The following is a 26,981-nucleotide window of genomic DNA, read 5'->3' on the forward strand; positions in this document are numbered from 1 at the left end:
GGGGGCCGTGGCGCCCGCTCCTCTCAATGTCTCGGCGCGTTTGGTCGGCCGTGCTGGGAGTAAACTGCCTGCTCTAAAAGCGATTTCAGCCGAAACCCTCCAGCCCGAGGAGGGGGATGAAAAGTGACAAAGAAAGGGGGGGAGCTCCAGAGAGACCCCGGGGGGCGTGGAGCGGCGTCCCCGAGGAGGGGCTCGGCGGGGCGAGCGCAGCCCTGCAGCGCGCGGGGGCGCGCGGGGCCGAGGCCCGGAGCGGGGGCGGCACCCGGGGGAGAGCAGGCGGGCCGGGCGGCTAGGGGTCCCGCGCCCCGGGAGGGCGGCGGCGGGCCGGGTGCGCCGCCGTGCGCTCCGCCCCGCGCGGGAGCGGGCCGCGCCTCCCCCTGCCGCATGTGCGCGCTGTTGGTGCCCGGCCCTGCTCCTCCTCCGCCCTCCCCTCGCCGCCGTCCCCTCCCCCAGCGGCCCCGAGCGAGCGCGAGCGCCACACAGCCCCGGGCCGCCGCCGCCGAGCGCGCCGAGACGCCGAACAGGTGGCCGGAGGCTGCGGGCGCCGCGGCGGGGAGAGGCGAGGCGAGCCCCGGGCGAGGCGAGGGCGGCCGGGCCGGGCATGCGAGCCGAGCGGCCCCCCGGCGCCGCCGCCTGCCCGCGCCCCTAGCCGCCCGCGCCCGTGCAGCGGCCGCGCCGCGCCCAACACCCAGCGCCCCGGCCCGGGGCCGCTCCGGCCGCGGTCAGCGAGGGGCGCGGGCCGGCCCGCGGCGGCGGCGGCATGAAAGTGACCGTGTGCTTCGGGAGGACCCGGGTGGTCGTGCCGTGCGGAGACGGCCACATGAAAGTTTTCAGCCTCATCCAGCAAGCGGTGACCCGCTACCGGAAGGCCATCGCCAAGGTGAGGGGCCGGGGGCGCGCGGGGGCGGGAGGGGGAGGCGGGGGAGGAGGAAGAGGAGGAGAGGAGGGAAGGCGCCGGGATCAATATGGCGCTTCCTGGAAGGGGGAGGAGGGAGCCGGAGGGGAGGCGGGGAAAGGGAAAGTGCGGCGGCCCGGCCGGGCCTCGCGGGCGCCCCCCGCCCCGGGCTGCGGGCCGCAAAGTGCCCCGCGCGGGCCGGGCCGGCGGGCAGAGCGCGGCCCCCCAGGCCCCCTCCGGGCCGGTCGCGGCCGCCTCTCCCTCGGGGCTGCGCCGGCCGCAGGCGCCCCCGGAGCTGCCCGAGAGAGGAGCCGAGCCCCGCGCGCCGGGCGCAGCCTGCCGGACGCCTGTCCCCGGGCCTCCCGCTGCCGGCCGTTGAAATCCAGCCCCAGGCCTCGGCCCGCTCCCAGGCCCCGCGGGCGAAGGCTGGGAGAGGGAACTTTTTTGGTAGGAGAAGAGTTTAAGTATTGCACACACGACGGAGAGTGGCCGCGTTTCTGCTCCTTGCAATCACTGCGCCCGGGCGGGGAGAGGGGCGAAGCGAGAGCCCTTTCCTGCCTGCCGCCCGCGGGCAGGGGCGGCCCGCACGCTGCGGGGCTGCCGGGTCGGCCACAGTCGGCGGCCCGCGGTCGGGAAGGCAGCCCCCAGGGCCACCCTCCCCCTGGCTCGCGAGCCGCCGTTGCGCGCAGAATCGCGGTGACCAGGAGGCTCCGGTGCGGGACTCCTTCACAAAGCACAGCCCTGGAATCAGTCACTGCATTCAAGTTTTCCGGCGGGGACCTCGGCGTTCACCTATCTGGAACTAGTTCCATATGGTGCCGGGGCTGCCGAGCCAGAGCCTGATCTCGGGGTTGAGTCGATTTCCCTTTTAATTCGTGGAGTGATAACATTGTCTCCACTTAACTGCATTCCTCTACAATGTGTCAGAAGTGAAAAGGCACTTTGTTAAATTGTTTTATCGGCTGTGTCTGTGTTTGACAACAGCCCACGCCTCCGAAGTTTCTCTGGAGCACCTGAGGATATTTCCTTTGCGGTGGAGTACCGTTTGGTGGAAAGCACGTTCACGTGTTAGTTTCCCATTCCTGACCGTGGAGCGGCCTGATCCCTGCGGGCTTTGGGGCAGCAGCTGAGGAGGACCGCGGCTTTGTCAGCCTGACTGAGTGTAGACAGAGTGCTCTGGTGGCCTCCAAGTCTCTCTGAAATTAAGAAAAACCTCCTTACACTATTGTTTTGTTTTTAGTATATATTGGGAAAAAATAGCATAAATCTGGCCTTTTAAGATGATCATGGGGACTTTAAGGAACCTGACACAATGATGGAAGATGTTGACTTTATGTAACAGCTCTAAAATGTTTCTTACAGTTGGTTGAACTCATTGAAAATCAAATAAAATTAATGGAAATTGGGCACCTGTTTATCTTGCAACGCTGACAAGGAGGAGGAAAAACCCTCTACGCTTACATTTAGCATTTTAAAGAATTGTTTGTGAATGACAGTTTATGATCTGAATGTTCTAAATCACTAAGCAGGTTGCACATGTACTCTGGAAACCAACAAAACAATTCGGGAGAGGAAAGAAATACAGTAATATAGACTCTGCAGTGTGCCTAAATTACTGAATCGGGAGAGGTGATGGACATTTTCTTTCGTTTTACTAATTTTACCGGCTTAAAATTAGTCATATTGCATTATGCACACACAATGGACATTGGTTGGATAGCCTGTTTTGGAGATTCAAATGTGGTTGTGTGATTGACTAAGTCATTCATTCGTTCTACAGAAATTCTTAATCATTTACTATGTCCAAAGCATTCTTCTGGGTGCTGGACATCTAGGGGACCCGCTGTCTGGCTGCTTTGTGTAAATTGGAATGTAAGAGTCTAGGAACTAGGCTCCATGGTCCTCTGAGTGGACTGGCATGTTGTGGCGCAGTGAGGAGAAGAGGATGCTTCTGAGATGTTGGGTGGGTGGAGTTGAGAGTCTTGGTGATAGATCTGGACCTTATTTTTAAATATTAGGGGTGGTGGTTTCACAGTGACCTGGGAGCACAGAAAAGGGAGTGCAGTTTTCTTAAGAGAGTCTGAGAAGGCACACCAAAGAGAAGGGGCGTGTGAGCCGAGATCTGAAAGGTAAGTATGAGGTTACCAGGTGGAGAAGGAAGTGGGGGATGGTAATTCTCAGAGAGCGGTAGTAGCATTGGAATTGGATACAAATGAGAGGGAGAAGTCAGGCATGATTCATGGGGTTCTGAAATTGATTAAATGTTTTTTAAGTTCAACTGAAAGTTCAGCGGGTGAATTTTAAGATGGGCTTTGCAATATGCAAAGTCGCATCATTGGACCTCAAGACTGGTGACTCTCAAATGTTGCAAGAGCCTGAGTATCTTCTAGGTCCACTTGTAATTTTTCCTCTTAAATTGTTAGGTATTGGTAAAGATGAAACTTTAGACTTTCTCTCCATTTCTCCCACCCTCTTTAAAATAATTATGAAGCAAACACATATTAACACTTGTAACTTCTGTTCTTTTATTTTTTTTATCCCTTATTGTTTAATGGAACAAGATAAATTTTGCGTGAAGAATTGGGTAGCTGGGTAGCTGTGGAGTGGCGTGCAGGTTGCTAGGTGACATGTGGCATGACAAGCTCCCATCTGGTGGGGAAAAATGTGGGAAGATCATGTTTATGGCTTTGTATAAAAACCAATTAATTCAAAAAATAAAAAAAGAAAGGAAAAGAGAAAGAAAGACCCCAAGACACTAAGGCTTTCTTTGCAGTAAGTATTTTGTGGTGTGGTGAGGCTAAGTTTTTGACATGATATTTGAGCTGTTTTCAGGTTAAATCAATTTTTCTGGACAGCGGAGTGACGTGACTTAATACCAGAAATGTCCTCAATAAGCAGATAGCTAAAGGCTTACACTTAGTCATAGCATTTTTTTCCTCTAATGAAAAAATGTTTTCTTTGTACGATCACGGATGAGTGAAAATGTCCTGGCTGTTCGTCCCATCCACACATGCTGGCGCAGACCCTCTGAGGAGGGTGCTCGCATGGACATGGAGAACCGGGTTACATGCACGTTTCTCGGGTGCTTGCGGTCAGAGGACTGCCCGCCTGTGTGTGTGTCTGTTGCTCTTCTGCCTGCGGCCTGACTCATCCGCCATTCCTGATGGACGCAGGGTGCAGAGCACTAACTGCAATGACTTTTTAGTTTGGTGCCCTTGGTTTCTGAGGTTTTTTCATTTTTTTCCTGGCCACTCCTTAATTTTGAGTGAATCAAGGCTGGCCCTGAGGCTTCCTGTTTTTCCTGCGGTGTATCCAAACTCTGGTTAGGAGAAAGATGAGAAAATCTCCATGCTTGTTTTTAAAAATTGATTTTTTGAAGGGCTGCTGTGTACAAAATGTCGTGGTCTCTGGAGAAATATAAGACTAAATTCTTGCACTCAAGAAGAATATAACCTAGGAGACAGGATGAGTATATAAAACTATAACAGTAGGTGGTAGCATTAATTGGCAGCAGGATGGTACAGACAGTGATTGCTCCTAGATTCCAGAGATGTGAGGGGTTATTGTGGCATGGGGGTAGGCGGGCCCATTTAGTCACTAGGGTTTGTATTGGGCTTAGTGAGTGGGAAGGCTGGCCTTGATTTAGGGCAGTGCTCTCTAACTGGGTAGTGAGTGTCCTCACAAAGCACCTGCCTGGCCGAGGTGTTCTGGTTCTGTGTGTCTGCAGTGGGGTCCTGGCGTGTGAATCTGGAGAGTGCCTGCTGCCGTCCTGAGAAGTGGGAGGAGGGCGTTCTGGGGAGGGGAACAGTGTCAACTCAGGCATCCAGGGCTGGTTTGGCTCCTGCGGAGCGCTCCTGTCAGATGGTGGGTTAGGATCAAGCTGAAGAGGACTCTGGAGGCCAGGGCAGGACGCTTGGACTTCGTGCAGTTTGATGTATGGGCAGGACGGGGCTCTTTGGGCAGGGCAGCAACAGGACAAGCGGTCCTCTGGGAGGGTGTCTGGAACAGCTGCTTGGATGGAATCCGCCTTCCGTCTAAAGGAATCTGCCGGTTGCTGAGTAATGGAAAGAGGAAGAAGGGGCTGAAGGAGAATGTTCGGGAGGGCTGTTGCTGGACCCTCTCACCTCGCTGCTGCCCCAGTGGCCCTCTCTGGGGGAGGATGAGCTTGGGGTTGGGTTTGGATACCTTGGTTTGTTTGCTTGTTTGTTTGGGCAAACCGACCCTACAGACCCTCATTTTCCTCATCTCTGAAGGGGCGACTCCCTTGCAGGGTTAGCGTGAGTAGGACTGGACAGGACGATGATGTGAACTTGTCAGTGCTGGGTCAGAATCACTCATAGGTTTTATTCTCCAAACAGTTTCACTTGCAGGGAAACTTAACCAAGTCTCCTTCTACTCATGTTTGGTTCTTGCTCTTAGCTTCAGGAGGCAGCGTGGGATTTAGTTAAAGAATAGGCAAAAGTGTTAATATTGGCCTAAGCAGCACCGCAGTTGGCAGGGCAAATCGTGTGCACGCGTGTGTGAGGCAGGGCGTGTAAGCGGCTCCTGTCGGCTCTTTTCTGGGTTGATGATCTGGGCCTCTGGTTTTTGGGCTACCACTTCTGTCCTGCAAGCGTGGAAGCCTTAGAGTTATTTAATAGCAACTTGTTATTTAAAAAGACATAACTTGAGTTTATGGACATTCACTTTTGAAAATGTACCTTCCATGTGTGGGGAGAGGAGGACTGTTGATTACCAAAATCATATAAATCATGGTTTTAATGAAAAATCTTGTGATTGGTGTGAGATTTTTCTGTGAATAGATGTGTAACTGCATGTTGTTACACATTTACAAGTTTTTAATCGAAACTTTTAGGAAAATAGTTATATTGTTGCAGAGCTTGAATGACAATAGAGGCCAGCATAAAAATAGTGAAATGAAATAAATTTTATTTCATTAACATTTTCTATTTTCCCTCCCAAAAATGAACAGGAGACAAAACGTGTTTGAAAGGCTGCTCGTTCTAAGATAGAAATCTCATTGAGCTTTTCTGCATAAGTCCCCCTGCCCCCACTGCTCCCAGAGCCCCAGCCCTGCTCCTCAGCAGGCCTGTCCCTTGCAGGACCCCTCCCGCCTCCAGACTGTCCCACCCGTGACTCCACCCACTTGGACTTGCTTGCACTTTCCTGTCTTTGCTCTGGCCTTTTCTGTTTCTTCTGCCTGGGATGCATGTTCCCTCCACGTCTGCTCGTCCATTGAGCCTCACCTTACACAACCATTGGTGGGAGGCTGGCCCTGCATCCCCAGGCTGTTTGAGGGCCTCCCGCTTCGTGCTTCTCTCGGGACTTCCCTCCACTCCTGTACTGACCTGGGTGAATGTGCTTTTCTCTGGATGCTTCAGTGTGTTTGTCTACGGGACTGACTGTGCCCCTTCTCCCTCCAGGAGAAATGCTTGAGCATGATGGCCCTCCCTCAGTCTTACTCGTGTAGCCCATATCTGCCACATGGTAGTCTTGGAGGTTGAGTAATTTCAAAGTAGAGAATAAATACATCCACATACTCTTACACAAAAAGTCCACTTTTACTTAGAAGACTATTACCAGCACTTGCTCATTTTAAGGACTTCAAGGATTCCTGTGTTTGGCATCTTGGCACAAAGAGATTGTAACTGAAACTAAGATTTAGTGTGATTTGGAGTCCCTGGAAGTTATTCTTTTGTGTCAGCTGTTTTGAAGGAGCTCAGTCTGTTTTTCAGACCAAGCAGAGGATAGTCCCGGGGTTTGCATTGGGCCTGGTTCAAGGCAGGTGGCCAGGGCAGTGTGGGAATTTGGCCGGAAACACACCTGTGCTTGGTCTGGCACCTCTAACTCTGTCACTTGGGATCCTCGGGAAAGTGCCAGGAGTAAACAGAAATGTTTAGGATCTGCGATTCACAGAGGGAGTCTGGCTGATGTGAAGTGCTGCTTGGCTCTTAGTGGACGCGGGTGAGCTGGTCAGCGGGTAACACTTCGAGTCCGGCTCATCCCGCTAACCCCAACAGCCCTCCCTCTGTCCTGGGAGGTTCTGCAGAGCTGCACGCAGGTTGGTGGTGACACACACGCAACGGGTGATCAGAGCCCTCTGCAGTTTTCCAAGGATGGACAGAAATATGTGACATTGGTCCAGGGGCTTTCCACAGGTCATCTTTCCCAGGGTGAATGGCAGGTTAGGCCACACGGTGTGCTCTCCTCCTGTGTGGCGACTCACCTAACAGTCCTATCTGGGACCAAGGTCAATGCAGGAGAGCAGGGAAAATTTTCCCTGTTTTCCATATCTTTTCTGTTTCACATGGAAACTAGAAAAACAAATCTTTATGAAAAGAAATGGAGAATTCAGTGAACATAGTAGAAAGGTAATTATTTTTCTCTTTTAGCCATTATTTTATTTAAAACTTTTTCCACTCAGAAGGCTTCTGTAAAAATGACTTTCCTTCCTAGCTCTGTGTCTTCTTGTGTCCGGATTGCTGCCTTTAGGTGGTTTAGGCCATTAAATATTTCTTTCGCTTATTCTTTTTCCCTCCATCAACTGATATTGGAACCCAGAAATAAAATTTCAAGCTCCATATGCAAATGACTTGAAATGTCAATTATTTATTTTTTCTTAAAAATAGACTATAAAATATAAAAGAGAAGTGAAAACGTGTGTACACAAAAAGCATGTACATGAATGTTCATAGCACCATCATTCAATACTCAAAAATGGAGACAACCCAAATGTCCATCAATTGGACAAAATATGGTATATCCATCTATTAGAATATTATTCAGCTATAAAAAGGGATGAAGTACTGATAGACACCACAACCCAGATGAACCTTGAAACATTATGCATCGTGAAGAAAGCCAGTCATGAAAGCCCACATATTGTATGTTTCCATGTATGTGAAATGACCAGAATAGGCAAATCTGTAGCTACAGAAAGTGGAGTAGTGGCTGCCCAGGCTGGGGGGTCAGGGGAATGGAGAGTGACTGCTAATGGCTATAGGGTTTATTTTGGAGGTGATGAAATGTTCTAAATTTAGGTAGTGGTGATGGTTGTATGACTCTGAATATACTAAAAGTTATTGAATTATACACTTTAAGTGGGTGAATTTTATGGTATATGGATATATCTCAACAAAGATGCTAAAAAAATAGACCACACAAGCCACTATGAACAAAGCTCCATTTTATTGTTGTGAAAGTCCCATTAAACATGCATTTCTGTATCAGAGATGCTCAGAAACCTGAAGTGAAAACTGTTTTTAGCAGTTTTCCACCTGGTGTGTAAACCCCGCTTTCTCGGCCTGCCTGCTCTATCCCGTTGCTCTCTAGTAAGCTCTTGACTCCTGGGCCTCCGAGTCCCTTGGTCTCTCCTAGTCATCCCCTGCCCTCTTAGAGGCTCCGTCAGCTGTTCACCTGTTCTCCCTCAGCCGGCGATTCCTTCCCGCCCAGCACACTAGCTGCCTTTGCTGAATGAAAGTTGATTAGGATGCCCCAAAGATGTCCGTAATGGAAGAGCTTTTCCAGTTTTGGGGTTTGTTCCTCAGTAATTTTGAGCTTTGGCCAGTCTCACAAATTCTGTGAGCCTTAGGTTTCCCATTGTCATCCTCCCGTGTTCAGACATTCCTGGCTGAGCACTTGCTGTCAGTCGCTGAGCTACAAGACACTCCTGCTCTGCCGGGTTGGTTATGGTGCTCGTGGGACCGTGCAGCATGAGTGATGTCCGGTGGCTCTTCAGAGGAGCAGACGGGTACAGAATCTCTTGCTCCACCCACCCTCCTGTGAGAATATCCTGCTTCCCTTTCTTTGAAATGATGGGGCCTGTCCCCCAGGTCAAACACGTGCTGCTGAGATGTGCCTGGAGTGTCCTTCAGAATTCCTTCCCGTCTCAAGATAAGTATCTTTTAAGATAAATTACATGCTCCCAAGTGAGTTAATAACACTGTTCCCTTTGTGAAGTATAATTAAATATGTGATACTACGTGATACTAAATGTATGATATGTGTAGACGTATTCATACACATCTCTTCATGAAATTGGTATTTTTATGGTGGTATAAGATTTAAGTGGTTTTAGAGATGACAGATCAATATTATTTCTTCCACTTTTGATGTTCTTTCATATTCTGACATGGTAAGACAATTTTTTGGAACTCAGATTTATTTTTTCTGGTATATGGGTTTTTCTTGTTCTTAGTGTTTGCATCATATCCCTTTCGATTAGAAAACTAATCTATGTTACAGGGTTTGTATTTCTGAATAGGCTGCTTTGAGATATTCTGCAATAAAAATCAATGTTTCCTTCTCTAACACTTCAGAAAAAACTCCCTGTGTCTCAAAAACCTAAAATTGCTAAATATTAAAAATATGTTGTATTAACAGATTAAAAACACAAAGAGGAAAGTGCCATTTTGGGGTAGGTAGTTGATATGAGAATGGGCTTTTTCTTCTATTTCTTGTAAGTATACAATAAAAACTGGAAATTTTTTCATGTCTGTGTTTTCTTTTCTAAATCTAGTATTAAATCCAGAATTAAGAAGTAAGCAGTTTACCAGGGAATACACTTTCTTACCCCACAAAGGCATTTAAGATGTACACGGGGTTTCAGAATTATAAGTTATACAAAGTCTGGTGTGAATAATAGCCAGGTCCCTGCCCAGCAGGGTAGTACTCTAAACTGAGATTTCTCCTATTGCAGCCTGTCGCCCCTGCAGAAGAGGAAGGTAAAAGGCACAGGATGTTGGTTCCTGATGCCCCACCGCACAGGATGTGACTGATCACCAAATCAGTTCAAGCTGAATGTAGGATCTGGTACTTTTACCACTTTGTTAGAGATCTGGAAAAAAACCTTTCGCACAAATCAGGAGGATCTATAAGTGAAGCGCATCATTTGGCTTAATAACTATTGAAACAACCACGTGTGGAAGATGGTGGTAGATCAGCGTTTGTATTGTCTGAGGAATAGGAAATGAGTGTATTTTAAATTATGAAGGCACATACTATCAGGAATATTTTTTTCAAGGAAACCGGGAAAGCTAATAAAACCGTGAACTTTCTATGGTGGGGTCAGCTTTATGATTTGTATTTTATGACCCACTTCTTAAACAAGGATGTTGGAAAAACACGGTAGGCTGAAGGTGGAAAGTTTGGTGGTGGATGTTTTTTTTCTCCTGGGAGGCAGGCACACCAGAGTGACATGTTCTGGACCAGGATCCAGAAGAGCAGACTCCATCGTTGGTGTGTCTGAGAGAAAGAAGCGTAACCTCTGAGAGTCCAGCAGCCTTGGCTTCTGGTACCACCTCCTTCCTGGGGTTGCTCTTCGGGTGTGAAGAGAGAATGGAATGCATTGCAGGAAGTGAAATGGAGTGGATGTTAGCAGTGCTGTTCTTTCGTTTTTGCTGGGAACGGTTGCCAGTGATTAAGATTCACTTGAATAAACTCTTCTAAATTGTTTCTTCTCATCCTCATTGGAACTGCACGGGATGTGGGAAATTGCGTAGTAAAACTGTTCTCCCTTAAAAAATCATGGAAACGTTCTTCTGCAATTTAAGAAATAAAATCCCAAGGACATTGATTTAGATGCTCCAAAGCAGTCCATAATGCAAGAGCTTTTCCAGGTTTTGGATTTTGCCTCCAGTAGTTTTGAACTTTGGCAAGTCCCACAAACTCTGTGAACTCAGTTTTCCCATCTGTGATTTGGGAATGCAATCTTTAGTTGGCATTGATGAAGACTAAGTGATTTAATGTAGAAAATGCTCATGTCATATGATAGGTTCAGTCAATGTTAGATCTTTTTCTTTCTCTTGACGTTTTAAACAAAGATTAGGCACAATTTTAATGGCTAATTCATAAAGTCAACTTGATTTTCATTTGATTTATGATACCAAGTGTCATTTTTCAAGATGACTTATTAAAGCGTCAGTTTTTTCTTCTAAAATACTATAGAGGGGCTGGCCCCATGGCCAAGTGGTTAAGTTTGTGTGCTCAGCTTTGGCGGCCCGGGGTTCACTGGTTCAGATAGTGGGCGCAGACCTAGCACCGCTCATTGCGCCATGCTGAGGTGGCATCCCACAAAGAAGAGCTGGAATAACCTACAAGTAGGATACACAACTATGTGCTGGGGGGCTTTGGGGAGGGAAAAAAAAGAGGAAGTTTGGCAACAGATGTTAGCTCAAGGCCAATCTTCAAAAAAAAAAAAAAGATGCTTTAAACCAAAAAAAAAAAGAATCTCCTCTCTTAAAAAAATAAAATACTATAGAAATTCCAGTATTAATGTTTACTAGTAAATCTTTTGGAAATAGAGGAAAAAGAATGTTCTGGTCACCCAGAAGTTAAAGCTGATTCTTTTACAGACCAAGGAGAATTGTGTTTGCTCAACTGTCTCAGCTGTGTGACTTGTTTTTTTACTCTTAGTCCTTGTTACTTTCTAAAATAATTGCAGCTGCCATTCCCACATCCCGTGCAGTTCCAATGAGGTACAGATAAATCAAAGTAAATTATGTAAAATTTCTTTGCTTTATTTACAGTATTTTAAAAGATACTGGTTATATATTTTTCAGTAAAAACTATTTTGAAATTTTGAAAGAATAAAACTAGAAACTGTGATACTGTTGCTGTTTATGAAATGCACAGATGTTTTAAAAACCTTCAGCATTTAGTAACTAGTAGTAGTTCTGAAAATACCCTGGAGCTCAAAGAGATAATATGAGTTATAAAGTAAAATGGGAAAGCTGACATTTTTGTGACCTCTCTAATCCTTTATTATATAGGCCTCTATAATTCATGTGCCTATAACACTTCTTTACTCTTCTTTGGATCCTGCGATGGTGATTTTGGGCAGCTAAATCAGCAATAAATGAGCACAGAATATCTTTTGCTGAGGTAGGTAGTCAATAAGGGTTGACAGATTGATGCAACTTTAATACTTTAGCTTGGCTAAAGGCATCCAATGCCAGTCACCTTAAGACTTCGCCTAGGAGTTGACCTATTTATGCTCCTAAGTAGGGAGTGGTGTCTTGAAGGCTTGCTCAGGCTCTGGGCATGGCAGTGTTGTTATGTCAAGTGATCGACAAGCACTGGCTTCATATTCCTGGGGATCACATCCTCCTGTCTTTTCCACACCACAATATTGATAGCTTATTTCCTCTCTTTGAAGACCTTAAACATCTTATTAATGAAAATAATGCTTCCTCCTTCTTTCCGTGTATGTTTAGGGAAGTTGCTTATCTGGTTGTGCAATGTTGATGTTTTGACTTTGATCTCTTGCATATTTGTTTGTAAACGTTGTTTCCCATGAGTACATTTGAAACCCAAAAGTTTTGTTTCATACAGGACATGAGAAAGAGAGAGAGCAGCATGGGAGACTGGATTTATATATGTATCTCTTCCCCTTACAACTTCCTGTGTTTTTGTGCTTTGCTAATGAAGGTAGTGAATGGTGCTTTCAAAAACTTCCCAGAATATCCCAGCATTTTGCAAGGGGCCAGAGAAATGACTTGGGGGGGAGTTTCTTCTCCCCCAGCTTTATTGAGGTATGAGGGACAAATAAAATAGTAAGCTGTCTAGAGAGTACTGTGTGACGATACGTGTGCATTGTGAAGAGCTTTCCCCCAGCGAGTTCACACATCCGTCACCCCACATGGTGACCTTCTTTTTTTTGGTGAGAACATTTCAGTTCTACTCTCTTCCCTGGGGGTGTTTTAGAGAGATCTTAGTCTGTTTTGATGGGTGGAGGGGGCGGGATTTTAGTCTGAAGCTCCTTCAGCTTGGGTCCTGGGCTGTTTTCCCACCCATGAGGAGGGACGCCTCTTTCTTTCAAGATTCAGGGGAGTGGTATTTTCAGCTCAGTCTTTGCTTTTGGTGCCATTAAGCTTTGTAGGTCAGGACTGCTAATCAAAAGCTCTCACACAAGATGCGCTGCATCAGAGGCATTATTTATCTGCCTGTCAGGTTGGGGAGTTGTTGATAAAGTACCCTTAACCAGGATACCTGTCATGTTTTCTCAGTTCCAGTTTGTTGAGGAGTCTCAGAGAGGTAGGAGGAGAACCATGAAGCAATGGGATGAGCAAATAGAAGGAATACCATTGTTATCAAGGGTTAGCACTCATGCAGTATTTGGCATTTCAGGCCCTGAGTGCCCGGCTCAGGGCTTTGTGTGTTTACAGTAATTCCGTGGAGTGGTGGTGTTGAGGCAGTCCCGAGTTTACAGGGAGCACACTTGGGCTGAAGAGGATAAGGAAGTTGCAGAAGGTTGCACGTCTGATGCATGGCTCGGCCTCCTTAGGCAGACCTCCCTGACTGCAGAGCCTGTGCTGTGAATTGCTGCACCGTGACAAACCGATGTGGCCTTGCGCCACGATGCTGCTGTTCCGTGAGAAAGTGTAGAGAGCGCCTAGAGGAGAACACGAGTTCTTCTCTGACTTGGATTTGCTTGAATGGCTCATGGATTCAGGGAAGAAGTGCACCTTTGGGGTGCCCAGGTTGGTGAGGGCCAAGGGAGCTTGATTGGCTGTCGAAGGCCCTTGCTGCTCTGGTGTGATGCGTGGACGAGCAGGACTGGCATCGCTCGGAAGCTTGTTAGATATACAGAGTCAGGAACCCCATCCCAGACTCTGTTTCAGAATCTGCATTTTAACCAGCTCCCCAGATGGTACCAGAGCAGTGGCTTTCAACCCTGGATGCAAGTCGGAATACCTGAAAGGTTTTAAAAAACTGATACCTGGGTGCCACACAGACCAGAGGAATCAGCCCTCTGGGCTGGAGTTGGGTGTTGGTTTTCCTACAAAGCTCCTCAGGTGGTTCTCTCTGCAGCCAAAGTGGAGAACCGCTGGTCTAGAAGAAACTCCAGACCCTTTGGGATTGTTGTGTTATATGGTGTAACACATCATGCTTCTCAGCCTGGCAGCTGTGCATGGAAATTTCCAGAACACAAGTTGGGAGATCAGCCAGGGTGCTTAAGGGCTGGTCACTTATGTGACAATGGGTCAGTCTATACATGTTCATTTCTGACTTTTGAAGTCACTCAATTCTCCTACCTGTTAATTTTGAGTTTCGTTTGTGGAAACAGTTGACACCACCTGTATTAGGTATTCCTTAGGTTTTAGCTGTTACCTCTTCATGATGTCTAGTCTGAGTTTACTAACCACCTACTAACAGAAATGAGTTAAAGGGTCCAGGAGGGGCAGTAAAAAGATAGCACGGGGGGATAGGAAGGAGAGGGGGGAAGGAAAGGTCAGGTTGAGTAAAATAGTGAGTTATGGTGTGAGCAGTTGTCCTCTGGGTGCTTGTGATATATAGAAACAGGGCAACTGAGAGTTTTGGTTTGAGGTAAAACAAGGAAGGGGGCTTGTGAGCAGTGGATTCAATGCTCTCGCGAGAGTTTCTTTTCAAGCCTGTTTGTAGCTGTGCATCCCTGTGTTGGAGGAACAATAATGTGAGGGAACACACTTTCACAAGGCCAGCATGAGATTCCTTTTACACACTTTAATGCTCCCCTTCTTAGAAGAGTCCTGTTGAACAGTTCCCGCCCCCACTCCAGAGGGCCCAGGGTCTTGGCCGATGCAGGCAGATATGTGCTGGACCTAAGGCCTCCGGAACCGAACGTGGGTCAGGAGTGGCTTTTCCACAGGTTAGTTTTACTGTCTTCAACATGGCATTGTGATTTTTGTTTTTCCTGCGAACACGGCTCCTTATATCCTACGTTTTTATGTGTTTTATATGTTACTAGAAGTAGGGACAAGAGGGCAGATGACCAAGCTGCCATTTTTCACACAGAATTTGCCAGCCTTCATTTGGACAGCTCGCACCATCAGGCCGGGCTCGCCGGCCACTCTGGGAGGCCGTTCCAGATCCCCCTGCCCGCTCTTCCACCATGCTGTGCATGCTCAGCAAGCCCAGACCCCAGCACAGTGCTCGCGGTGTTTGTGGCGTGATTAACCTCCTCAGGGTGCTGTCAGAGCTGCAAAGTGCAGTTCTTGGTAGTGATGCTTGAAACATTGCCTTCAAATACACTGCAGCTATGAAAACATAGTAGGACTGGATTTTATAGACTTGTTAGACAGTTCTTTAGTTGAAGGCATAATGTGTCTGATAGCAATGCCCATGTAAGATTTTTTATCCTATTCAGCAGTTTCAAATAGCACTTGACCATAAGTTGATTAGTAAAAAATGTTGTTTGAAAGTTAGCATAGGTTTCTATATCGCTGCATAGCAAATCACCTAACACTTCATGGCTTAAACGACAGCTGTTTACTTACCTGTGGTGAGTTTGTGGGCCAGGATTTGGGCTGGGCCCAGCTCTGCGATTCTGCTTCACGTGGGGTCACTCAGGGATATTTAGCAGGCAGGAGACCTGGTTGGAGGGTCCTAGCTGGTTCCATTCACGTGTCTGGTGCTCGGGGGGTGACTGGAAGCTTGAGGTTGGCTGGACTGCTGCCCGGAGCCCCTGCACCTCTTGTCTGCAGCCTGGAGGCCCCGGGGAGTTAGACTCCTCACGCTGTGGCTCAGGGCTCCCAGAGAGAGTGTCCCAGGAGTCAGGAAGACGAAGCTGTCGCTCTCTTAAGACCTAGGCCTGGAAGCCAGCACAGCATCATCATCCTCGTCTTCTACATGCCAAACCAGTCACTAAGAAGCCCAGATTCTGGGGGAGGGGACATCAACTCCACTTCTCAATGTGATGAGCGTCAGATAACTTGTGGCCATCTGTATCCTGCCATCGGTATGTGTGCGTGTGTGTGTGTGTGTGTATTGCATGTAACATTAAACAGTCTTTATTGTTTTGTGTCATGTTTTAAAATTGTCCTTTTCTTCAGCTGGGCACGGGTAACAAAATGTCTATCCTGAACTTTCGAAGCTGACAAACCTCGGAAGTAGTTTGTCTTCATAATTCATGAGTCTGAAGATCAGACAGCTTTCCCAGGCTGGACAGTAGACAGAGATAATGCTAATAACACCTTAGGTTTATGTGGCATCTTCTTCAAGAGGTTCAAAGTGGTCGCGCCACTCATGATTCCTTTATTGGAATGTCCTGTCAGGTAAATAAGCCGTAGTACTCCCCAAGTTCGTATGCAGATGAGGAAATAAAGGAATTTCATCAGTCTGCTAATGAGCAGTGTTCAGAAGGCAGCTACTTTAGTGATCCACACACTAATTAGAACTGGAGGATGGATTTTCTTTCTTAGATATGATTCTGGAAAAGGGTGGAGATCGACTTTTGTACATCTGGTAATATTTTAAACTGTATACCTTTTGCCAAAGAAGTGTCATGTTTAAAGAAGAGTGAGTTACTTCTGTTTTTTGTGCTTTGTGTGTTTTCTGTGCTTTGTTTTGGGTGGAAGCTTGAGCATTACATCAGAGGGATGTTTCATTTTAATGGTTTACATTTTACGTGCTCAGCAAAGAGACAGGCAGTGGGAAGCATAAAGGTAAAGGTAGTTACATGGCCACCCCCTTAGAGTGTAGTGTGGACTGAGGGTCACATTGGGGGTGAGAAACCCTTGTCCCCTGTGTGGTATCCATTCCTTAGTTGTCCTCCCCACCCCCCGTCCTGGGAGCATCTTCTTGTGCTTATGGGTAATTAAATGGAGTTTTTAAGGATAGTTTAACCATATGTTATGTTTACTTTACCCCTGCAGTTTAGAGCCTAGCCCTTGAGTAAGATGCAACTCCACTGTAATCCTCCAAATGTGGTGTTGCTTACATTCATTGAGTTTTGCTTAAAATGAGATACTTTACATGTAATTGATAGGTATCAGGCTTTGGGAATAAACAGCTCTCCAGCTGCACTTCATTATGAGTATCACCTGTTCATGGATTTCTACTACCCCCGCCCCCAGTGAAATGACCCATCCTTTGCATTTCTAGCAGAGTCCACGTCCCAGGGACAGCTTTCATCACAACACTTGTAGGATGGAGAAGTCTGTGGGTTCTGCCTGCTTTCCAAGTCTAATTTAAATGTGTCCACCTGGAAATGGACCCCAGCATACGCTTTCTCTTTGTCTCCCATTCCCCTCTTCACTCTGCCCTGTCGTGACAGAACTGATGCCCACGTTTCCGCAAAGTTGTGCCGAGTCACCCTGTTCCCTTCACTCCACACATGTTGACATCTTGCCCCTGGCCTGGAATTCTCTTTCCCTTGGTTTCCCTCTCACCTGGGTTCTTCTGTTCTTTCCTCTGCCCTGCCGCTTTTTTGCTCCGAAAGCTTAAGAGGGCCCCCTGCCCCACAACTGTGGCAATCAAGGCTTTCTCTCCGCCTCGGCACATGTGCCATTGCCCAGCCAGGCTGGCTGTCTCTGCCACAGCCCTGGCACAGCCCGCAAGGACCCAGGGAGATTCAAGAGCAGATACGTCGAGTTGAAGGGATGTAAAGAACCAGGCTGCAAACAGGTCCTTTTTGAAAGAAAGTTCCCCCAATAGTTTTACCGTGTTATTTCATGTTTTGTTACTTGTAAATAATTAAAATTGGATGAACTTTGAAGAGACACTAAGCTGATGCCATCCAGAAGGATCTCTTAAATGTGCCTTCTTTAGTGTGGTGCTCACTCTGGTCACCCATCTCCACGGAAAACGCGCTGCGTCCCCTGCCTCATGCTGCTGACAGCGGTGGCCTGACTCTGGCTGTACTGGGCTCCATGTCACTGTAGGATTACGGTGGGTGTGCAAGTTCCAGGCGGTGGATGACTTGTCCAGAAAGTGGATAAAAGAGGGTGAGATGTTTCCTTTTGGAAACACAGGGCCCGGAGACCGCAGGGCGACCGCGACTCCTGCTGCGGGTGGTCAGGAGCTGCCCCTCTGCCTGTGTGGAGCCCAGAGTTGTCTCTGTCTTCTGTGATTAACCCTGAATACATATGAAGGGGTGGTTTTTTGCATTAGCTGTACTCTGAGGAGTGGAGTTTGTGAGACACTGATAATGAGAGAACAAGGGCAGCCGCAGCCATTTTAATGAAAGCATTTTGAATTGAGTGAGGACAGTGAACTGGTGTCCTGAGCTGGGTATTTGAGTCACCTTTCCTTCTAAGGGTTGGCAGGACCTCTGGACTCTGCTAGGTCCTCGCCGATCTCCTTACTCTTGCGGATGGGCAAGCAAGACGTCCAGGCAGAGCCCATGAGTGCCAGTGCCTTCCACACCCTGGTCCCTTGTCCCCGGGAGTGTCTGGAGAGGTTCAGGGAAAGTCAGAGCAGGCTGTCAAAGCAGGAGGCATGGGAAGAAGCCACATGGAGCCCAAGGATGGCATCTTAGAGTCAGACTAAGTGACGTCGCCCTTTGGGCTCCCCGAGCAGGTGCTCACTGAATGGTGTCGAGCTGTGCTGACCTGCTCTCGCTTTCCCGCCTCAGCATATGTCCCCCATTCTGGTCTCTTCCCAAGAAGGCTGAGGCTGTTGTTTTGAAGAACTTGACCTTTAAATCAGAGCACAGCGTTGGCTTAGCCCACGGCTTCCAGAGGAAAGGCTGGCCCGGTGTGGCTGCGCACTGAGCGCCGCCTGCAGCGAGCAGGCTGGCCCTGCACTGTCTCTGTGCCGCGGGCTTCGGCCCAGGCCGGTGGCAGCCCCGCTGTCTCCAGAGGTTTGCAAGCCTTGGTCTGGCGGTGCCAGCAGCCCAGCGGAGCATCAAGGGGGGCTCGGGTCCGGGAGACTCAGGGGGGCTGCTTCCGCCGGTGACCGTCAGGGTCCCACAGACTGAGCTTAGGTTGGTCTGAATGGGCTGGTGGCCTCCTGTTTAGCTGCTGCTTTGTGGTGACAGGTACAGATTTCTGTGCCTCTCGCTCAGAGTGGCATAGAACATTAGAAAATGATAGTGTTTGTCTGGCCAGAGCATTTCTTATAATGTTCTCATAGGAGAAAATTGTATTTTGTATTGCGCGACTGAACAGAGGAAGAAAAATTTTAGAATAGAGTTAGGCACTCGCTTGTCTTTATTTCTCCCAGTGGAATTATTTTATATTTTGTGATGCTCTCAAATTATCAACCAAAGTGTGTGCATCTGTGTGGCGCCTGTCTGCGTGTGTGGGATCAGTGTGTGCGTGTCCGTGTGTGTGTGTGTGTGTGTCTGTGTGCACCACATTTGCATGTGTGCACATCCATGTGTGTGTGCCCGTGGGAGGCTAGGGTGGAAGGGGCGGTTGTTAGTGGACTGTTTGAGTTTGCTGATGAAAGGATCCGGCTTATTTTACAGTCATAGGCTGTCTTTTGGTGTCTTTCAAATGTTAGGTGATTCTCTTTTATAATTCCATGGGTTAAAGAAATGCAGTCAGTTGTTGTATGGCTCAGTAAATCTCTAAAAAATCGGTTTGTATTGGGATACATTGCTGGAATATTTAGAGAAAAATTTGCAATAGAACTTTTCATGTTTTTAAGTTAACTCAGCTATTGCTTGATATTTCCTGTTTCCTTTCAAAGAGGATGCTCACTCTTTTTTCCCCTTGCCTGGTATTCCAACTTCTCATTTGCTGACAACCGCTGCATTGCGTGAGTGCTGGTTCTTCAGCAGGGCTGTCTGCGAGGGAGGTGAGTGTGCCCGTGGGGGTGCTTACCTCAAGGCAGTGAAGAGCTTGCTAGCCTTCTTGTGGGGGTGGGCAAAGCTTCTGGGTTTCCATTCTCTCTCACTTTCAGCTAATCTTGTACGGGTGCTCTGTGCTATTGCTGCTAAAATAATGGTAACATGTTTTTTCCCCCTTGTTTGTACAGCAGAATCATTGCTGTGCATGCCTCCTTGGGGATCTGACTGATTGGTAAATTAGTGCTGGCAAAGGAATGGAAGACAATGTGCAAGTGTGTTTTATTTAAACAAATACACTCTACAATTTATTTTATTGGATTTTGTCATTGGAACGAGAATACCACAAGTTATCCTATTGCAGCCTAGAAATTGCTTGCTCACACCAGATTACAGGCTGTGGAGTGTATTGCTGTTGCTTTTGGAAGCACATAAGTCTTTAATAAATGAGGCAGTTTCCAGATTCATCAATAATTAATCGGGAATATGACAAGTTTTCTCCCACCTCAGAGCTGCACAGTGTTTCAGACAATCTGCTCTTGCAGCTGAATCTCTTTGTAGTTCGTGATTCAGCATCTGGGAGCACAGGATTCTTCCGCTGAAACACTGGTTTGGGTGAGCACACTGAATATTTTCTTGAAATATGTTACACATTAATTGTTTACAATAAAATAAATGCATACTTATTATAGGAAATTTGGAATGTATGAATAATTTTAGAGAAGATAAGTTACCCCTAATCTTGCCACCCAGGCAATCTAAAATTTGAGTATTTCTTTCAGTATGTTTGTGTGAATGTAAATAAGACTTTTCAAGTAGTTGAAATCATGATGCATATATAGTTATTTCTACTTATTTTACTTAATATATTTGCGTTTTCCTGTGTCTTTCAAAAATTGTCATAATAAATTTAAAGCCTGCATAGTATTCCATTTTACGGATATATACGTATTTGTCTAACTATTTGCCTATTACTGGAAATTCCCTTCTCTATTTTTCACCATTTAAAGATATTAAAATAAACTTAGTGCATAAAATTTGGTCCATAGCTTGGATTGTTTATTTAAATTAGATGTATAATTATTGGGTAGGAAGTCATAAACATTTTTAAGGCTCTCAGTTTATGCATTTTGCCAATTTGTTTTCCAGAAAAGTTGCCCCAGTGTGCATCTGGCTGGCGTGGGCGGTCGCTTCCTGCCTCGCTGCCTTTTTTTCCGCAGAATGTTATGTGGAGTGGAATTCAAAGGGTTTCTAGTATCTAGATGATTTCCCGTCCGTCCACATGGCCCCCCGTGCCTCACAAGACCTTGGGTGAGTCTGGCCCTCGGTCCTTTGTCAGTGCACCTCAGGTGCCCCTTTGCTCTGTGCTTTGGATGCCGGGTGACAGTTTTCACAGCTTTTCTGCTAGTTGGACTGGATTATGACGTGAGGTTGATCTTTTCTCCACTTTAAGACAACATTTCCTTTGCCTCTTTGGTCTTCAAGGGTTCCTTCCATCTTTAATGAGATACAGAAACGCGAAGTATCAGCAACATGGTTCATCCAGCTGCCTAAAGGCTCTCACACCTTATTAAGACCAGTTGTAAAGTTCATCTACTCTCAGCGGTTTCCTGGACAATTCCTACTTGACTTCTCGCTGAGGTGGACAGCTTCATCTGATTATCTGACCGACGCTTTGTTTCTGTTAAGACTGCACTCTTTTGGAATCATGATTATTTTGTCCTCCTTCTCTTTTGAGTGTGTCATGTTTCCCTCATTATTCTATGTGAAGAATGTGTCCTTGTTCACTATTGTGGTTGCATTAATCTGTACTTGTTTAGCACTGTTCATCTGAACTGGCTCTTATCTTTGTATTCTTGAGGTGCGTAATAGATTTAAAGGGATTTTTGTTCAGTCTCCAAGGATTGAGAAAAGATGTGAAAGACCTACTAGTTTTTCAGTTGCTTGACTCTGAGCTGGATGGGGTGCTAATTTTTAGACTAGTTGTTTTAGAGACCTTTCTGAAAGCTTTGCAGCTGTGTATACCAGTGTTTGGTGTTTGATCTACCTAAAATAATGATGTGTATTACTTGCTTTTTCTGTGAAGTCTGCATGACATTTTTGGACTTCTAAAAACAAATCTATGTGTACATTTTGGAAAAGAAATTTACATAGGATCCTAAAACTCAGTTTTAAGTTTTTAAAATGTCTAAAGTAAACAGTGAGTGTCAGAAATGGATAAACTTTAAGTGGATCTTTAGAGCGTGTTATTGAAATGGGAACACTAATTGGATGAGTGTGTGGATCTCATATGCTGTTCCCTGCTACACACTGGCAGGCGCCCTCCATTCCTCTCTAATCCCCAGACGTAATGAGATGCCTCTGCCTGTAGTTACTTCCAGTTGCCATTCATTAATTGTTGCTCAGTCCTCCCAGGTGGCAGTGGTGTTTACAATGCCTTTCAGAATGTCAGAGGACTTATACCATCCCTGATAACCTACTTGCCATTTTCCTTATAAGGCCCATGCTGCTGGAAACCTCTATGTTAGCATCCAGTGGGATATTGTCTGTCTGCTTGGGCTAGTCCAGCTTGAATCTGTGCCATCACCTGGCCACTCTTAGTCAATGAGTATGGGTCAAAGCTGTGGCCAGAACACAGAACGGTTGACAGGAAGAGTCATTTGGATTAGCCTGAGCTTTCACAAGAGTATGGATTTCAAGGTGCAAATTTAAGGAAATAAGGAGAAAACGATTGAAATCATGGATTTAGATTTCTGGGGTTTCAGAAGCCTAACTATGGATACTTGTGCAATTTTTTGGAGATTGAGGTCATTTGATATTTGGAAAACTATTCATTTTTAAAAGGATAAAATCATTCCTCCTTTGTGTGTTTAAGTAAGAATGTACCCCAGCATCCTAGATAGCTTCTGTCTGGATTGAAAGGTTAATAGCGTTCCTGTGAAGGACTAGCAGTTATTTTCCCCATAAGAGACCTTAGAACTCTGTCTAGTGTGAAACAGTTTAATGTGTTCCTTTAAATTAATTTAAAAAAATTTCAGTATCCACTTTAGCCATTTCCAGCAGTTCTAAGGTGAAACTGAAAAACTTAGTTGGTGATTAGATTTCTGGCACCAACTTTTCAAAGTTTCAGAGTTTCCTTTCTTTAATTTTTTATATTTTGCTATTTATTTTGTATGACTAACACTACTATTAACTTTCTGGAATAGTTACCTTAAATATTAGAATGGTGGTTATAAAAACTGTAGCAGTTTCAAAAACAATTTAAAAGATGCACATTTTGTATATAATATGCTTCCAAATGCATTAAATGATTTGGAAACATACTAAACCAATAATACTCTGTTTTAGAGTGATGGAATATGGTGGTTTCCCCTTTTTTTCTTTCTAAAGTTTTTGTAATGTGGTGGGTTATGTTTTTGTGATAAAACGCTATCATCTCTTGCTTTTATGTTAAATGTGCTAGAGGATTTATTATAGTCTTAAATGATAACGTACACCCTGAGGCAATTATTCCAAATAAAAATTGAAGTCAGTCAGAAATACTTGAAAGTTCAAATAAGTATACTTTCGAGAGAGTATTTAGAAACAAAAATTTCTGGATGGGGGTTATATCATTCAATTTATCATACTCCAAAAATTAATGCTTTTACCTGTTGTCCCTTGGATTAAAATAAATTTAACTTGATTCAAACAAATCTTGTTTTAGCACACTGACAAAGGTGGTATTCTTACAAATGTTTTAAACTAAGTAAGATTGAAACACTCACTTTAAGTCCTTGGAAAAAAGCTGGCATATGGGGGCAAATAAATTACCCTTTGTAAATTGTTGGGTAAAGGTAACAGCATTTTATGTGCAGGGTAAATAATTCCTAGTATTGCAGGTCTTCTGATCGGCCAGAAGTGGAGCGGTCAGCTTTTAAAATGTGTCGATGTCGTTGTGAGAATTGCAGTTATTTAAGAAGAGTAGATGTAGAGCTAATCTGAACATTTTGGGATTGTGAAAGACGGAGAGCTCCTCACTGAAGACTTTTCTCTGTGCCCCAGGGTTCACTGAGCACATCGGGCTCCCTGGGAGGGTGTGTGGTCCTCTTTCCAGATTCCACAGGCAGCCTTTCTGCAGCTTCACTCCAGCTCTCAGGCAGGAGGCCGGGAGCTGCCACCGCACCCCGCAACCCCCGGAACTCCTCAGCACCTTCAGTGAGAACACCGCTGTCACAGGGCTTGAGTGAAATGCGTCTGGGTTACCCTGTCCTTCCCTCAGCTCTCTGTAGTTTGTTGGTCACTTCTTTTGCTATGATGCACTTGGCTCCAGAAGATAGGGTGGTATTTGAAGGAAAATTACCTGTGACAGTTGATTGAAGGTGCGTTCTCTTCCTCTGTTCTCTTTACGCCTTACAAACACCTAAAAATTAGAGCCATGCACTCATGCTTCTCAGGGACGCTGGGTTTAGGCTTCACCTCTCACACTGCTTGAGCACTGCGAAGAGAAAATTCCATTAATTACACAGTTTTGTTTTTCTGGCAAGTTCAAAAACATCCCCACTGCTCTCTCGTGATTGCCCGGACCGTACGATTCAGTTCTGGACTATCTGGTGTGGGCAGCTCAGTGTTCTCTCATTGGTTCAGGCGCTGGCTTTTTTACCCCACAGCTGTGAACTCGAGGTCAGGGTGATCATTTTGTATCTTTCACACTCTGTATAGTCTGCATAGTGCTGAGCACTGTATAACTGAAATGGTTAACTTCTGTTCAGCTTCCTTCCCCTGACTTTGCCTATTAGAAGCCCTTGTTTATTCAAGAACAGATAATCGAAGTTAAATGTCTTGCAGGAAAAGGCCTGATATTTAGAGATGCAGATCCGACTGTGTGTGAACATTCTACTGCAGAACCATACTAACCTTTTCCGAAAAACACCACCAGACTCTTGGTTTTATAGGTTTTCGCTGGTTAATTTTCCTTGTGAATCAAGCATTGGCTGTGAAAGAATGCTGAAATCTGGTGGGCCTCTTTATTCTCCTCTTTTTTCCAAATGTGGAAACCAGCAGAAACCAATAAAAAAGGATGGGGAGTGACTGAAGAGCAGACAGGAAATACCAGTTCCCCAGCACAGCAGCTCGGCTCACCGAGGACTGCGTCCTGGTCCCGGGGAGTGACGCCACAGCTGCCTGCTGCACAGTGTCTCTCCTAGTGACCAGCAACAGCTGCAGCTGTGCAGGCTGTCAGATGTGCCTGGGGTCATCCGGATCCCCGGATTTATGCTCGTGTGAGCCTCTGCACCCCTGGGGCCCGGCAGTGGGGTGGGGGAGGGCCCCAAGTCCCCAAAGGTGCAGAGCTGTAGTCGGATCCTGAGCTGGAGCTGAGAAGTCTGGCACGGGAGAGTGATCTGCCCCAGGTCCAAGAAGAGGACGAAGTAAGCGGAAATACATCCCTTCAAATATAGGAAATCCCAAGTTGCTGTTATGTTTCCCCTGGCAGCTGTGGGAAATAATATCTTGCAATTTGGCTTTACCATCGAGTTTCAGCTCCTTTTTATGTGTGGCATCGCGCGAGTGTTGGCTTCCAGTATTTCCTTATTACCGTATATTGTGTCTCGCATCGGCACTGATTACGGTTCTTTGTTGGTTTGGAAGCCGTGTTTTACCCAGAAGAACAGAACAGAAAAATAACAGCAATTTTGAATTGCAGCTCTCCTCCTTTTTTTCTTTAAAAAAATACAGCTTCTGTAAAAACTGTGGCAGGAGAAAAGAAGGGGGCGTACTGTTGTCCCTGGGGATGAAATAGGCTCAAGACCAAGGAAGACGAAACTTCTACTTAGCGATGATTTTATTAATGAGTCCCAGTAGAGTTTCAACAACAAAGCAGGATTTCCTCCTATTGTGATTGTTGATGACCTCTGAGAAGTGACTTCTCAGGACAGTACTGAAGTGACGTCTTTCTGATTACAGGTTTATAATAATTAGATGTTTATCCCCAGAAAAAATTGCCATAAAAATTTATTAATAGTGCAAGGGAAGTACTTATGCACCTTATTAAGTAAATTGTTTTTTAATGGTCTACATCATTCCAAAGATGTTTTGAGAGAGCCATCGAGCTAAATGCCCAAGAGTTCTCTCATAGACCAGTACTTGGACTCACAGAGGACACTCAAAGCGCCTAGCAAGTTGTACCTGCACCTCCATTGTTGGAAAGCATGCAGGGCTGGGGGGAGAAGTGGAAAATCAGGAAGGTATTTGGTGATTGGTTTTTGAGGTTAGGTTAGGTCAAGGGTAAAATAAATATTTTATAAAGTATGTATCAGCAACTTTAAAACCATTCATTTAAAAGATGCAGAATCAAAATAAACATCGCAATGTTCCCATGGGGATTTCAGCCAGTGTAAGGCATCTTCTGTGGAAAGAAGATGATGGAGGCAAGAGAATAAGGAGAGTGTGATGGATAATGTTGACTTCACATGTCACTTAATGGCATTAATGTCATTCTTCATTTCTAAGCATCTGGATCCTCAGCTAGAAGGGATCCAAAGAAGACAGGGACCCAAGAAAACCACTGAGGAATTTGCCTGTGAAATGGGCACATCTTCCTGAAAGTGCCAAGTGTAAGAGCCATGTTGGATTTTTTCGTGCATGGATCTCATCTTGATACTATTTGCAGTTTTAGATGATATGCGATTGAAATGGTACAGCAGAAGGGTGTCTCCCATTGCTTGCACTGTTGACACTCCACTTCACCGAAGTAGTGAATCCAGTGGGTTCCTTGTGGAAAATTCAAAATCTACATAGTTGCTTTCTGTTATTTGGATGGTGACTGTAATTTTATACATATTAATGCTGATTGATTAAATGTACTGTGTATGCTGGAGGATGCTAGGTTTTTCCAAGTCAGAATCTGACACTTTTCTTTGTCAGTTAGCTCCTGTTTGACTATCCTTTGTGAATAGAAATGCTGGTTCCTTCACTTTAAGGAAACTTGATAGTTGACATGGAGATGCTTTTTTCTTTTGCTGAGGAAGATTCACCCTGAACTAACATTCGTTGCCAATCCTCCTCCTTTTTTGTTCTTTTTGTGCTTGAGGAATATTACCCCAGAGCTAACATCTGTGCCAGTCTTCCTCTATTTTTTTGTATGTAGGACACCTCCACAGTGTGGCTGGTGAGTGGAGTAGGTCTATGCCTGGGATCCAAACCTACAAAACTGGGCTGCTGAAGTGGAGCATGTGGAACATTAACCACTTGGCCACTTGGCTGGGCCCCCATGGAGATGCATTTTTAAAAACACACTAAGAAGAAAAATCACACTAGGTCTTTTAAACAGCAAGCTCTTCATTAAAGATACGATTTTTCATTTCCATCAGTTTAGCATACATACAATTCCCCACAGAATTCGTGAAGTAGAATTTAGAGGAGTAAGGAACCTAAGGGGTTGCTTTTGAACATGTCGACCTGTGAACAGCGTGGACGTGTTTTCTTCCCCATGTTTGCTAGAGGATAATGTCTGTGGTAATGCGCTCAGCACCCTGCAGAACAGCCAGGTCCAAGGGTTCATAGTTCTTGTTGGAAAATGCTCTGCCACCTGCTTTTTGCTTCGTTTTTGCCCTTGCC

General features: G+C 45.9%; 1 protein-coding gene across 29 annotated transcripts in view; it reads left to right on the plus strand.

The window, feature by feature from the left end:
- The first annotated feature begins 631 nt into the window (after positions 1 to 631).
- PARD3 (par-3 family cell polarity regulator) overlaps positions 632 to 26,981 on the plus strand; it is a 612,530-nt gene continuing 586,180 nt past the window's right edge. For 20 of the 29 annotated variants that reach the window (XM_044762251.2, XM_044762259.2, XM_070501247.1 and 17 more), the window contains exon 1: positions 634 to 880. In XM_044762251.2, coding sequence (XP_044618186.1) covers positions 761 to 880 — 120 coding nt within the window. In that variant the 5' untranslated portion in view covers positions 634 to 760. Of the gene's footprint in view, positions 881 to 26,981 lie in introns of all 29 variants that reach the window. The other 9 variants (XM_070501252.1, XM_070501261.1, XM_070501246.1 and 6 more) reach the window with 2 other exon arrangements.

This window comes from Equus asinus, chromosome 29 (assembly GCF_041296235.1).
Source record: "Equus asinus isolate D_3611 breed Donkey chromosome 29, EquAss-T2T_v2, whole genome shotgun sequence".
NCBI lineage: Eukaryota > Metazoa > Chordata > Mammalia > Perissodactyla > Equidae > Equus > Equus asinus.